This window comes from Equus przewalskii, chromosome 20 (assembly GCF_037783145.1).
Source record: "Equus przewalskii isolate Varuska chromosome 20, EquPr2, whole genome shotgun sequence".
Lineage (NCBI taxonomy): Eukaryota > Metazoa > Chordata > Mammalia > Perissodactyla > Equidae > Equus > Equus przewalskii.
Genome location: NC_091850.1, coordinates 13,685,132 through 13,699,803, shown reverse-complemented (window position 1 = coordinate 13,699,803; position 14,672 = coordinate 13,685,132). Strand labels below are relative to the sequence as shown.

The window sequence follows — 14,672 nt, the reverse complement described above, 5'->3', positions numbered from 1 at the left end:
ATTCACGTATTAATATTTAGTAAGGCTTTGATGACTCCCGAAAGCACCCCATTATAAGTTCTTGGAAGACAGATGGAACATGAAATGTTATCCTGTCTAATCCTGGATAAATAAGTTCATAAACCAAACTTCTAAAATGTACTTGACTAACCACACATGTCAGGAAATCCAGGACTTTCCCAATCCTCCTACTCTACGTGAGTGAGCCACTAAAGTACATGTCGTCATAGGGTAGTCCAGAGGCTATTAAAAGATCTAAAAATAAATCTAAATAATCCTAAAGATCTGAGTTAAATCTCTCAAAGCCAAGCTACATTTAAACTCTCTCTTTAAATCTGGCGGTGGCAAAAAATGTAGGAAATGAATGGTGACTGCACAGAGACCACTAGAGCTAGATTGCTACAGGGCGTGAGAAGGCTGCTGTCCACCAACTCATGGCAAAAAAAGAAAGGCAGACTCTCAACAGATACAGAAAAAAATTTAACAACTTTGCATTTTATTTTTTTGTATATAAAAGCCAATTTATAACATTAATCTACCATAGTGGAAGAAAATAAATAACAGTTCATTTAAATCATTTACCAGTTAACTTCAAGTAACAGAAGAGCAGAATTTCTGTAACACGTACCCTCTCTGCAAAGGCACAGCTCATGCACCACCTAAACATTCCCTACAGAGGGGTCCTGTGCAGCTGGGTGTCAGGGATGCCCCACACTAAACAGTCTCCAACACTCCTTCTATTTCCAAATTTAGCGATGACTTCTTATTTGATGAAATGTCACCAGTGAGAAAAAATTTAACAGTTAAAAATATTGAATAAAAGAGAAATAAAAAGAGATAATAAGTAATAGAGAAGTTCCTATTGCTCTCAGTAGGAGATTTAAAAAGGAAAGAGCAGAGCCGGGCACGGTGGTGGAGGGGAAGGGTAGTTACGGCCTCTGAAGAGGATTAAATGACAACCTACCTAAAGTCAGGAAGGTTTAACAATAATGCTGACTTTTTCTTTTTTTATTTAAAATTTTAGGGGCAATGTAACTATTTAAACCTTTCTGCAGACTTTCACTTTTGGATTGCCCTTGTTTATTAACATGGCAATGCATTATTTCTAGAGAAGTACTGGAAGGCATGTTTTTCCAAACATCACAGGTCTCAGGGGATAGAACAGTTTTTAGAGCTAAATTACATTAACATCCATTCTCACTAAAATATTATGTTTACACATCTCAAACAAACATCATGGCTCTGGAAACACCCTAACTTTATAAAGACCTTCACTCATTCTAAGACGTACAGCGGAGAATTTTTTTCTGCAAAAATAAACTTCACTTACTTGTATTGATCAGAAACTGATTTGACACACCAGGATGATCTACATCATGTATTGCACTAGCAAAAATTGCTGCAAGAATCTCCAAATCTGTAAACACAGCCTGGAAAATCAGACAATATAGATAACATTACTCTTCTATAATAACAAATTAAAGGTATATACAAATGGGAAATTACTGCCTGGAATTTGATGGAAAACAAAATGAAGCTTCAAAATATATTATCATAATGTATCAAGAAGGGAGATAATGAGTTATTCATGAACCTTTTAAGTGCAATTTTAGAGAAAATATTTTACCTAATTTAATTATAACTCACGATCAAACCTTTTTCATTGGTTATATTTTAAAAAATATTACAAAAGGAGTGTCTAAAATTCTTTTAAAGAAAATAATGGCTTATTTTAAAAGTACTTATGTTTAAGTATATTTGAAAAATGTACATAAAATTAACAACATGAGCAATTCTTTTCTTTTCTTCCATTCAAACTAGGGACTCTCAACCTCAGCAGAATTGACATTTGGGGCCAGATAACTCTCTGTTGTGAGAGGCTATCTGGTGCACTGAAGAATTTTCAGCAGGATCCCTGGCCTCTACCTAAAAGAAGCCAGTACCTCCCAGTTGTGAGGGACAAAAATGTCTGCACATGTTGCCAAATGTCTCTGTGAGGGTGGGAGCAGGGAGGAGGAAAAGAGAGAAACCTTTCCCAGTTGAGAACCACTCACTCGGATGATGAGGGATTAACACAATTTCCTAATGAAAACAAAATGAACCATAAAATATATTATTAGCAAAAGAGAATCTTTCCCCCAAGCAATTAAGGAAATAAACTGCTTCAATAAACATTTAATGGAACAACTTCTTAGGACTCGGTAAAATTAAAGAAATGTTTCCTTCTAATAAATTCTACAAAAAATATCAATCCTTTGCTTATATTTTATAAAATAATCATCCTTTGAACTGTACATGCAAAAGCCATCAGACTAAATTCCAAAAAAGCTAAGTAACCAAAACTGAGTAAGCCAGGTGTGCTTTTGGAATATCCTACTAGATCATTTCAAAGAAGCAGTATCATAAACAGATGAATCCATAAATCTTTGATCAACTTTCAGACAAATTTCATCAAAGACTCAACTGTTTATTTAGCCCAACAACATTTTCCCCCCTATAACTCAACATACTTCCAATGAAGCCAATTATTTTCTGCACTGCATACCCTTTAGTATAAAAGTTTAAAAGACCTTTATGAATGGCAAGTTAGTGTTCTTGAAGTTTTAGCAACCAGATTTACCTCCAAAGCAGGTGTAGATAACAGCACATGCGTCGACTGGACAACATCTGCAGCATGAATATTGTTGTGGTAGGCCACATCAGCGTGGTAATGGTCTTCCAGGGTCATAAGGTATGTGATTAAAGTGTCTACTGGAATTTTAAATGTTTTTAATAAATCCCGTTCCTGTAAGAAAAGAACTCCTCTTAACATTTGGTCCTTATATACAAAGATTTTCCATAGAGTGTGTTAACAAAAAAAATCACACCCAATATCGCCTATGGATAACCCAGAAATGGACACAGCTCTTTCACAATGTCTAGTGATGAAACTGGAAACCTTTAGGACAATCCAGGGACTTCAGGGACGAAACCAGAGTCTACTTGCCCTTCTGGAGCCCAACAGTGCTTTACCCAAGATGTATAGTGTCAGGAATGAGCTGCCAACTATGAAAGTGTTTGTGTCCCCTGATCATGAGGACGGCTTCAGTCCAGCAACACTGAGTCAGCCACTGGATCACACCAGTTGAAACTCAACATTCTCCCTAGGGCTGGAATCTGCTATTCCACTCCCAGGGTATCTAAAGCCTCAACTTCTCATTTAAATCTCAACCCTGAACTTGTGCAAAAGCTCAAGAGTGAGAAACATATATGAAGAAGAGAGAAGTACATAAAACAGGATTGAAGAAATTACATTCTAAACGTAGTCAGCAAGGGGCTTATTCATTTTCTAAAGGTAGCACTCCATTCTCTATGTGAGTCAGGGTCATGAAGATGATTTGTAAACTATTATTTTAATGAACTGCTTCAATTTTCCCACATCACATCTTTTTCTTAAATGGAAAAAAATAATAAAATTGGTTTATTTGTGTTTGACCCACACACCAACCCTTCTGTATCCTTCTTTGTCCCTGGGTGAAGGGGCAAAGAAGAAAAAAGTATCAAAATAAGCAAAAGAAGGTAAGTAGTAAATAAGATAAAATGTATGCACAATTCACAGACTGGACATTAAGTCACTAAATAAAAGAAAGGTGACAGAATTTGGCCACATTACCTGAAAAATGGTGTGCATGATAACAGTCAAAGGCCGGTTACCAGACAACTCTGCTATTCTGAAAACATGAAGACCCCATTTGTTCACATCTTCTAGTTCCTGGGGTTAAAGAAAGACAGAAAAAATCAGAATGTGGAAATAGAACACAGAACAATGAACAGTCATTTTAAAACTACTGACTTTAGTGAAAAGATGCTAGACTTTTAAAAAAATGATTCATTTTAAATGTAATTGTTGTACCAAGTAAGTCCAGGCAAACTTTAGGCAAATTCACTTAAACATACCGCAAACTAGGGGCTGGCCCTGTGGCCGAGTGGTTAAGTTCGCGCGCTCTGCTGCAGGCGGCCCAGTGTTTCGTTGGTTCGAATCCTGGGCGCGGACATGGCACTGCTCAGCAGACCATGCTGAGGCAGCGTCCCACATACCACAACTAGAAGAACCCCCAACGAAGAATATACAACTATGTACCAGGGGGTTTGGGGAGAAAAAGGAAATAATAAAATCTTTAAAAAAAAAAAAATACCGCAAACTAAATAGAATTGCTTAATTTTACACCTTTGATAATAGAACATATTTAAATACTTTAAATATCAACCTCAGAGCATTTCTTCAATAGATAAAATTTATTCACAAAAACCTTAACTAGTCTCCTAAAACCCATAAGATATAACAGATTTCTAACTTTTTAAGGTCAAACAATCAAATGTAGATGCAGGAAAGTAAAGATATACCAAACCGAATAATTTAGAGAGCTTTATAAAGTGCTTTCCCATCTTCCCCCACAAATTAATGAACTTATCCATCTATTTAAAAGAGAATGAATCAAAGTTCATTAAAAGACATCCCTGCATATTAATGATCAGGATCCTTGAAATCGTCTTACCTTGGCAAGGACATCTTCTTGTTCAGTTTTAACCCCAAACCTTGGGATGCTGGAATTAGTCAAACTGGAGCTGTGCATCAACTTCTTGACCCCACTGATCTGAGACATCGGCCTTTTCTTTTTCTCCTTTTCCTTCTGAGTTGGAGAAGGAATTTCCACTTCATGTTGCTTATCTTAAAAAATTTAAAAAATGTTTACATTTACTATTAATTCTACCTTGGGTTTTTTTTTAAAATCATAATAAGCATCACTGGACAGGTTTTAATTGATCATTATAGATTCCAGGAAATGTTTCCATGTAAAACTCCTTTTAGAGAAACTGAGCATTTATATGGACTTAATATGATATCCTCAAACACAAAATTAAGCAAATAAATTCCACTGCAAAACAATTAACATCAAATGTATTCAGTGGTTACTTGTTTGATAGAAGATCCTGAAACATTGTTTTCAAGACATATCACGATACCAGACTTAGAAAAAGCAAAACACACTGGCTATTTCCACGGTTCATCAACTCCATTCCTATTTGAAATTCACTTAGTGGCTTGAAAACTGCTCTTGCCAACTAAGGATTCCAGTCCCAAGACCTACTGTGAAATGGTAGAAACTTCATACACAAATACAAAAATAGCAGTGTGTTTTCTAAATTCCTTTTAGAGAAACTGAAAAGTTTCTCTATACTAAAGCAAGATAAGGGTTACAATTTAACAGGGGGAGCATAGAAAATCTCCAGTATTATCTGATAAGAAAATATCAGATTCAATTGTTGCTTTCAAATAAAAGACATAAGATGTATCAGTACATTCATCCACTAATTCAAAGCAGCGGGCTCCTCTAACTCATCCTTGCACATAGTACGTGTTCAATAAACGTCTATTTAATGAATGTGCTAATTAGATATTACAGCATTTTGTTTTGAAAGTAAATTCAAACCAAGGATATGTTCAAGTTATTGACTTTCACTTCCTGCATTTTCTTTCCGTGAACCGGGGGTGTGGGGTCGGGGTGTCCCCGTTCACCACTCTCAGCTATTATCATCAGCGAGCTTTTCTTTAGCAATTGCACTGTATCTGCCTCATCAGTTTACCTAGCTTGGTGTCCATTAGGCTATCAATTCATTGAGGGCAGGGATCATTTCTAATACGTCACTAAATACCTAGTGCTCAGCAATGGCCTGCATTTAACAAGAATTTGTTGAAGGCATACATAGATCTCACCATGAATGCATTTTGCAGTTTAGTACCTTGGAAAAACTGGCAATATACAACTTTAATTCAGAGAGTCCCTAAAGTCCCAAATGAAACTGAAAGATAAAAAAATGTACTTTTTTAAATCACCCTAGATTCTAAAGCTTTAGAGGCTTAGAGGCTCAAATTATTAATATGATGAATGAAAACAAATGGAATTTCTAACACTTGTTTGGTTTCCAAAATGAGTTGATGCTCCAATCTACCTCCAAAAACAAACAACTCAAAAGAAAATTGAAAAATTGTATTTAAATTGTTATTCTCACCTAAGAATGTGTTTGATATATACTCTGACACTTGATTTCCAGACCGACTCATTTCAGAGAGATGGGTGAGCTCCCGATTAAGCATCCTTTTAAACTGAAAAACAGAAAGATCAAATGAAATAAGAGACAAGGAAAATTTAAATGAGATAACATTAGCATACCCTAAGATACAGAAAATTTGCCCAAATAACTTTCAATTACTCTGACAGTGTATATCACTGCCATCCAATAGAACTTCCTGCAATGATGGAAAAATTCTATAATCTGTGCTGTCCATTACAGTAGCCACTAGCCACATGTGGCTACTAAGCACCTGAAATGTGGCTAGTGTAAATGAGGAGCTTAATTCTATTTAATTTTAATTAATTTTAATTTAAATAGACCACACGTGGCTACTGGCTACCATACTGGACAGCAGATTTACACACTCAAGGACATTAATTAAGGAGAAAACAACATGCAAAAATATCAGGGTGCATTATTAGTATTTAGAGAAGAAAAAATAATAATTTATAGGCACACAAAAGTACTGCCACACAATAAAACATGGTATATTTTATCAATTAATTTGTCATTAACAGAAACAAATACTGGTCAGAAGTTAAAATGCAGTCTTTTACCCCAAAGCAAAACCGAATAGATTTATTTGAGTACTCTTCCAGAACTATGGAGAAATACAATATTTGACTAGATACTGTATGTTTCCTTTTGAAAGTTTTTTCCAAGTTGGGAATCTAAGATTTATTACATCTCAGCATCCAAAGAATTTACCAATCCATTCCCCTAAGTCACATAAATACAACAGAGGTCAACTTTAAATACTCTACTTCTTTACTTCACAATTTATTTTACTCATGCCCATGGTGCCTATTTTATCCAAAGAAACACTGGAATTAAATGACCACCACACGGCATTACCAAAATCCAGAATTCTCAAAGACGTTATGCTTTCCCATCCATCAATTGTTTCTTGATGTGTCTTCCTTTGACTCCCAAAACAGCCCAAATAAGCCTTTTAATGTACCATCATATTTCTCTTAACATACAAAAACAATACATTTTTTCCATACATAAACTAACTACTATTACATACTTGATCAAAAATAGTCACATTTTACTCTAATATTTAGTAGCCTTTAAAATTTTGAATTTTACCATAAATTCTCTTTTACATCTAGGGGAAAGAGAGTAGTGAGTTTATCATTTAGTAATGTTTGAAATGTAATTCTAAGTATTTAATTAGCTTATTATAATTTTTTAAAAACCTTGCTTTTCTGCATAATTCATACCAAGGTGTTCCAACTCAAGACAATTTGGCAAATCACTTCCAAAGTCAATTTTATTGACCATCTAGATTAGGTATAAGAATTTATCACCAGAAAGCACTGAGGGAAATCAATAATAACATTTCAACAGACTGCTGCATGTATATTAGAAATGTATATTAGCACTCTCCTGCAACCAAAACTGAACTGCTCGTAACCAATACAAATTCTTCTGGTTGTTAATTTACAGGTCTAGGAAGCTTCTTCTCAAACTCAGGAACAAAAATTTCACATTCTTTGTTCATGTATATTTTTTATAACTTTTCTCTGATTATAAAATGCACATGTAATATAGAAAATCTAGAAAGCTATATAGAAAAAGATTAGAAACCATGTATATATCTCCCCACTGCTCAGAGATCACTATAATTAGCTGTATTTCTTTTATGCCTTTTTTTCTTTACATTTGTATGTATATTTTTAAAATTGGCACCATGCAGTATATAAAACATGGGTAGCTCCTTCTTTTCACTCAGCATTATATGTTATGATCCACTGGGGGGAAAAAATAAAATTGTAGGCCTTCTAAGAATATTCATGAAGACATTTACAATAGTGTTCATAATATTTTCTGTTCATCTTTTATAAAGTTACATTTTCTTGAGTAAGTTATCAATTAATTAAATGAGGTAACAGAAAGTGTCTTGTATTTAGACTAGCACACAGCAGGTGCTCAACACTGAGTTCTTTCTATCTCCCAGTTCCCTGGGCTTTTTATATTGTAGCTGATTTTTATCACTGCAGGATAAAAGACGGAAGATCCGAGTATAGTTATACCCATAAGAAATACATACCTAAATATCTTGCTCCCTTATCTGTCCCCCAAAATAATTTAGGATATTATTCATATAGGAAATGGTCGCCATGCTTCAAAAATATAATGATAATACCACACATAAGGCCCAAAGGTAAGTAAATCCTTGCTTAACAAATTAAATTTACTCTTGGAAAAATCTACTCTTTAGGCAAAACACGTTCAAAAGAGAGTCTGCTAAACATTTTAAACATACATTTAATGAAATATCTCTTTGACCTAAAATGATCTGAGCTATACAATGAAAGTTGCTATTAAGAACTGCCTGGTCACGACAAAGTCAGTTTTTGCTTTAGTTATCTGTACTAACTGACTATTTTGACGAATTGTATAAGCAAATGGCCAGGAAAATTACACTTCATTCTTTATACTCTTCCAGATAAATCCAATAATTTGTGTAGCACATCTGCAGGTACCATGCAATTTTTCTGCTTGGGCATAGTGCAACACATTGCTGGTACCAGGTTGCTTACACTTTAGAAGGTAGTTTGGTGGAAAAACTCGGTCCCTATCGAACTGTTCCAATTGGGCCCCCTTCCCCACAAAGCTTGCATCATTTTTTAGTTGCAGAGTTTAATTACATATGCATGGAGGGCAAGTGGACAGCAGTTCCTGTATAGGCTGCAGAGACTAGGAATGACTGATTCTTTTTGTATCATATGCATATATTCCCAGACTACTCTTTTGCCTTTGCTCAAAACCCAAAAGAGTAGGGTGGAGAAACCCTTCATCACACACCTATCTCCCTACCATGGCTTGTGAGGGATCTAAGGAAGTCAACACTTCCTTTTAATACAATGAGAAGAGACAACATTTTGAGCAGTCCTTTCTTTCCAAGGGAAAGGGTGTGGGAGAGCTCCTAAAGACAATTTTCAGAGTCAATTAACATGGGGCTTTTCTAAAAGGAATAAAAATTGCTTCCTTTTTAGCTATTGATATAAAACTTTCAGTCCAGGGAAGCTAAATTAATAACCACAAAAATTACCATCAGTGCTTTCTTAATTGGTAGCTGATCTTACAATCTGGTTTCGGAGTTCACAGCTGTATGTACTAAAGAACAATAAATTACACCATTCAACACTCATTTCTAAACCTAAGTGGAATTTCTCTCATTTTCAGATAACTACATACCATTTATTACGATAACTATTTAAAATTACCATGAGAGGGAAAATGATTAAAAAAAGTAATAAAATGTATTTCTCCTAAACACTGTTACAGTTCTCAATTTACAGATTTAGAAGAGATAAAATATACAACTGCTGTTCAAAGGAACTAGCTGCAAGATGCAGAACAATTTAATTGAGCATTTAGATATTTTTAAAAGTGAACTCTAAATGTTTTCTGTTGTCAGGTAACTGTGATTGTTTTTTGGTCTAAACAGTCTGAAATAATATGTAGAGTTATTGTTGCAACAAAGAAAAAAGGAGGAAGATTTCTAAGTGAATGCTTTCAAATCCTTTGTTCTCACTATGCATCAGATTGTCTGTGTGCAGCATTTAAAGCATAAAGGAAAGTGAAAATGCAGTTGAATACTGTATTTTGCTTTTTAAACTCCAGTTTTCCAATTCATGCTCTACATTTCAGACTGCTGGGGAAACAAAATTAAATAATAAAACAAAATTAAAGTATTCTTAAATTCAACCCCTGCACTTCTGCAGTCATGCCAACGTGCCACTGGGCACACTGTCTGTCCTCCTCGTGTATAATTAAGAAGGTGTTAATGGTCAAACATTGAGAAAACGCTTGTCTCCCTCCCCAATATCCTGCTAAGAATCATTGAATATGCTACACTGTGATACGAAAAGTTTGGTAGATACTAGCATTAAAAGCTAAAATAAATACTGCATTAGCTGTATAAAATTCAATCCTTCAAAATGCATAGGAAGACTAAAGATGTTTATATTTGTCCTTAAGTGTTTTTAGCAGTATAGTATTAAAAACATAAAGCTGTCCAGCAAAAATTTTCCTTAAAGAGACAAGCACTAAAAGCCCATATTGAGATTCCTGGAGGTGTTGTTCATAATCATACTACAAATGTGAAGTCCTTCAAAAATGTATCAAATACGATCTGTCTAGAAGCTAAGAGATGAATTCTAGGGGGATCAAAAGGGTTTCCTTTATTACTCTCTATACTTTTCTATATTTAATATTTTTTAAGCCAAGAAATGGTTAGCAAAATCCAAATAACGAAAATCTGTATATTTAAAAAACCACTAAAAATATCTGGACCATTCGTAGATTTAAAAGGAGGTGGGGAATCATGACTTCTTAGACGATCAAAACTGAAATAAGTTTTCTTAGAATGCAAGTAAATCTCACAACAAAGAGGAAATTTCCCTTTAAAAACAAAGAAAATGAAAAATATTTCCATCTGAGAGTACTTAAAAGTAATAGAAGGATTCTTAAAAAATACGTATTGCGATGGCTCAAGTACTCAAGAACAAATTTCCATTTCTAAACTGATGCTTCATTTAGGGCAGAAAAAGGTTTTTCTACCTCTTGCTTCTAAAATAGAGAAAGGATTGCCAGGCTAGTATTACCATGGGGCATTCATGAAGCTTGCCAAGCAGGAAAACAATCTTATCAAATGCAGTGTATTAATTCATTTCTTGAGATTAACAAATGTAACAGTATCACTTAAACTTATAAATATCTTCCAGTTTTATAAGTAGATAATCAAGTTTTCATTTTAATAATATATCACCTAAAAAATCAAGCAATGTAATTTTTAATGTCATCTAGAGCTTTATATCCAAAGGTAAAAAATAAATATACTCCTCATCAGGTCAAACTAGTACAGATTTTTAGAAAAAGCCACAAATTAATTTTTAAAAGCTTTAAGTGATGCATACTAACTGGCATCTGTACACCAGTATAAGTAACTTAGCCCAACAATTTATTTCCAATGAATTTATTTAATTACTTTGATATTTAAAAGCACAACTCAAATCTACACGACATGACAAACAGAATTACCACTGCACATTAAAAAGCTATTTTAACATGCAAACTACAACTAATAAAAGTTATACAATTGCTCCTTATCTTGACCACTAAAAACATCTATTTCTCCTGCAATTCGCGTCTAAGGAAAAAATAAAAGATTGCTTTAGAAAGCTTAACTCCACTGTAATTTATTAAAACTACTAGTTATGTACTCAGAGTAATCAGCAGTTTACAAAGGCTAAATAAGTCTTACCTTTATGTAGCCCCAAGACACTGACAGTAAATAGTTTGCTTCAGGCATTTTTGATTGATTATATACAGAGGCAGTAAGTTCTAAAATATGTGTATCTTCAAAACCTTGATACTTTAACAATCTCCACGAGCCACGGAGTGTGTGGGTACGTAAAGATGTCTGGTAATTAAGTATACATAAGAAAGCCTTGCATTAGATCCCGTGCAGCTGTCTTCCCATTAAATACATGCCATTTGCAGAACTCCAGAATGGAACAGAATTCAACAACTATTCTGAATAAAGGAAATTCATGTGATAAAGAAATGTCTGAAGATCTAAGGGTCTGCATCTTCCTCTCCCTGAGCTCCAGGGCTTAATGAATAATGTATGTCAAGATGCTTAGCTGCAAGAAAGACTAGTTCAGTCAAAAGCTACCAAATAAGGAACTGCGGGGAAGCCGGGGAAGAGTGATAAGAAACCCCTCCCACAAAAGCCCAACTAATGCACCAATCACACTCACCCCTGGGTCTACCAAGGCAGGGGGCGTGGACTAGGCGCAGGCTGCTTTGTGATTGGTTGGCAAGGGCGAACCTCTGGGGAGGAGGTTTTCCTCCTCAACTCTGTAAACGCCATTTAATAATGGTATCCCTACCGCGGAGGCTGCCATATGAAAAGATGAATGGGGTTTCCCTCTTGCAGTGATGAATAATGACCGTAAAACTCTTCAAAATTCATAGTTCATTCTTAAATAAGGATTGCCAATCCTTCTGGAGTCATTTCTATGAATTTTAATATCCTCTGATTTTTCTTCAAAATAAAAGCTACTCCGAAAACGGCAATCAGGCATTTTAATTGTCTCCCACTCTCCAATCCAAAACAGGTGGCTTCCCTGATGACATAGATATAACCTCCATCAACATAAAAGCATAGTATGATTGTAAAATACAACTCATGTCCAGAATTCACAAATGGAAGTGATCCATTTCCCCACCTGGGCAGCATGGCTGCTCCCAGCTCCTTTTGAGTCTATGGTTATATACGACTGAGTTCTGTAACCTTAAAATCTAAAGGTGGAGATGATTTATTACAAATCTGATTGGGGGAAAAAAACGGAAACTGAGGCACTGTGTATGGCTAAAGAATGCAGAGTTATTTCAGGATCTACATTTTGATCAGAAGAGAACATTTTTATGGTTGTGTACACAGTTAAGAAAGGGGTAAGAGTGGCTCTTAGGAATACAGAATTGAGCTCACAGGCAGTCAGGCCTTTTACAGGGAGAGTTAAATTAGGAATCTACATTCTTTTGAGAAAAACAATCTTTTTTATTTGGTTTGGGATAGTATCATCCTGTAACTTTTATACTAAAATGGTCTTGTGGATAAGAAATGAGGGAAATCTAGCTTTTACTCTGTTCAAGCATAAAATTCTGTCCCGTCTACCTCATCTCCACCTCAAAATTTGTACTTACTACTCCGCGCTTCTATGACTCGCTGACACTGTTACTCCTGGCTTCTTGCACCAGGTGTGTCTGTCTTAGATAGCATACTCTCATCAGAAACGTCCACATAATACTCTGCCTCTGACTTTCTACCGGTTCTTTGCTGCCAAAGTCCTCAGCTGCTGGTCACACCTACTCTGTTCATTTCCTAAATTCCTCTTAATCCTCTACAAAAGAAAGAACATAAACCCCCAACACTCCAGGAAAACTGCCTCCAGAACAATACCAAGGTCCTCCTTTTCACTAGTCCTTCATTCTCCCAACTTCTCTGAAGTGTTCAACAATGTACTCGCTCCACTCTCCCTCAACTCCCAGGACCCTGGACTTCCTTGGTTTCCTCCCACTTCTCTACTCTGCCTCCTTTGCTGCCTTCTACACATCCTCTAACTCAGGACAGCCACAAGACTCTGTCCCAGGCCCATATTCTTCAATAACCACTTCTTACCTGAACTTTACTATCATATTTCCAAATGACTATTATAAGATACTTTCCCCTATCAAGTGTCCTGCCAGATAGCTCAAACTTTTTCAAAATTCATGGATCTATGTTTCTGTCTAAGGTGGTTCTTATTATAACTACCCTCATTTCAGTCAGTGGGCCTGTTATTTCTTCCAGTATCCCAGACTCAAATCTGTGACTCCTTTCCTACCGTTCAACAGGTGTTTCACGTGAGTTAGCCTCTATTAGGTGCTTAATATAAATCACCTAACTGAAGCCCTGAGTAACCCAGATGTGTTCCCTGTCTACCACGTCACCTTCCCTCCTTTACCAACTTGGTTACCAAGTTCTATCTGTTATAAAATGTCTTTTTGTTTAGTCTATTCCTTTCCATTCCCACTCGCATCACCTAAATCCAAAGGCTTAAAGGCTGAGAGAAATGGAAAGTATCTTGAATATCATCTCCTCCAATCCCCTCATTTCCACATAAAGTGAGACCTAGAGAAAGAGAGAGAGACAATGATTTCCTCAAATCTACCCAGATACTAAGAACACGGACTCTGAGTTCAAATCCTTTAGTGTATAATCCTCAACAAACAATCTCACCTCTTAGTGTCAGTTTCCTCATCTGTCAAATTGTTTATTATGGTAGCTAGTCTCCAAAGATGCCTCCTAATGAGCCACACTACCCTACACTGAATTGGAGCTGGCTTGTGTAACCAACAAGTGATGCTGTGTGACTGCAAAGGCTGTCACAAAAAGTCTTGCTGCTTCTACATTAGTCTCCTTGAAATGTGCTATTGGGACCCCTGAGCCACCTTGTAAGAAAGTCTGAGAGTTCTGAGACTACCATGCTATGAGGAAGCCCACGCTAACTTTAAGGAGAGGCTGCTGGGAGAGGGACAGAGAGAGAGACAGAGACAGAGAGAGGGAGTAAACACGAGAGAGAGCCTGAGAGACAGAGAGAGAGAGTGAACAAGGGAGAGAACCTGAGAGACAAAGAGAGAGAACGAGTGAATACGAGAGAGAGCCCACACAAGTTCACACCTGGCCAGTCTTCAGCTATGGCAGCCAGCCCAGCCCAGAGCCAGACCTGAGAGTGAAGAATCCATCTTAGCCATCCAGCTGGTTGAGCCTTTAGATGACTCCAGCCCCAGCCCCCATCTGAGTGCAACCACATGAGGGCCTCTAAGCGAGAATGCTTAACCAAGCCCAGTTAACCCATAAAATAATAACAAAGTGATATTTTAAGCCACTAAGTTTGAAGTGATTTGTTATACAGCAATAAATAACCAGAATAATTATTATGAGGATTAAATGAGATGATATACGCAAAGCACAGAAACATCTGATACAACTGACA

The 14,672-nt window shown here is 36.1% G+C and overlaps 1 protein-coding gene across 28 annotated transcripts in view; it reads right to left on the bottom strand.

Moving 5' to 3' along the window:
• PDE4D (phosphodiesterase 4D) overlaps nucleotides 1-14,672 on the bottom strand; it is a 1,369,870-nt gene that overhangs the window by 12,776 nt on the left and 1,342,422 nt on the right. For 27 of the 28 annotated variants that reach the window (XM_070587537.1, XM_070587535.1, XM_070587543.1 and 24 more), the window contains 5 exons: nucleotides 6,052-6,145; nucleotides 4,536-4,708; nucleotides 3,653-3,751; nucleotides 2,621-2,785; nucleotides 1,331-1,430 (listed from right to left, as the gene is read on the bottom strand). In XM_070587537.1, coding sequence (XP_070443638.1) covers nucleotides 1,331-1,430; nucleotides 2,621-2,785; nucleotides 3,653-3,751; nucleotides 4,536-4,708; nucleotides 6,052-6,145 — 631 coding nt within the window. Of the gene's footprint in view, nucleotides 1-1,330; nucleotides 1,431-2,620; nucleotides 2,786-3,652; nucleotides 3,752-4,535; nucleotides 4,709-6,051; nucleotides 6,146-11,392; nucleotides 11,872-14,672 lie in introns of those variants that run through there. The other variant, XM_070587552.1, reaches the window with a different exon arrangement.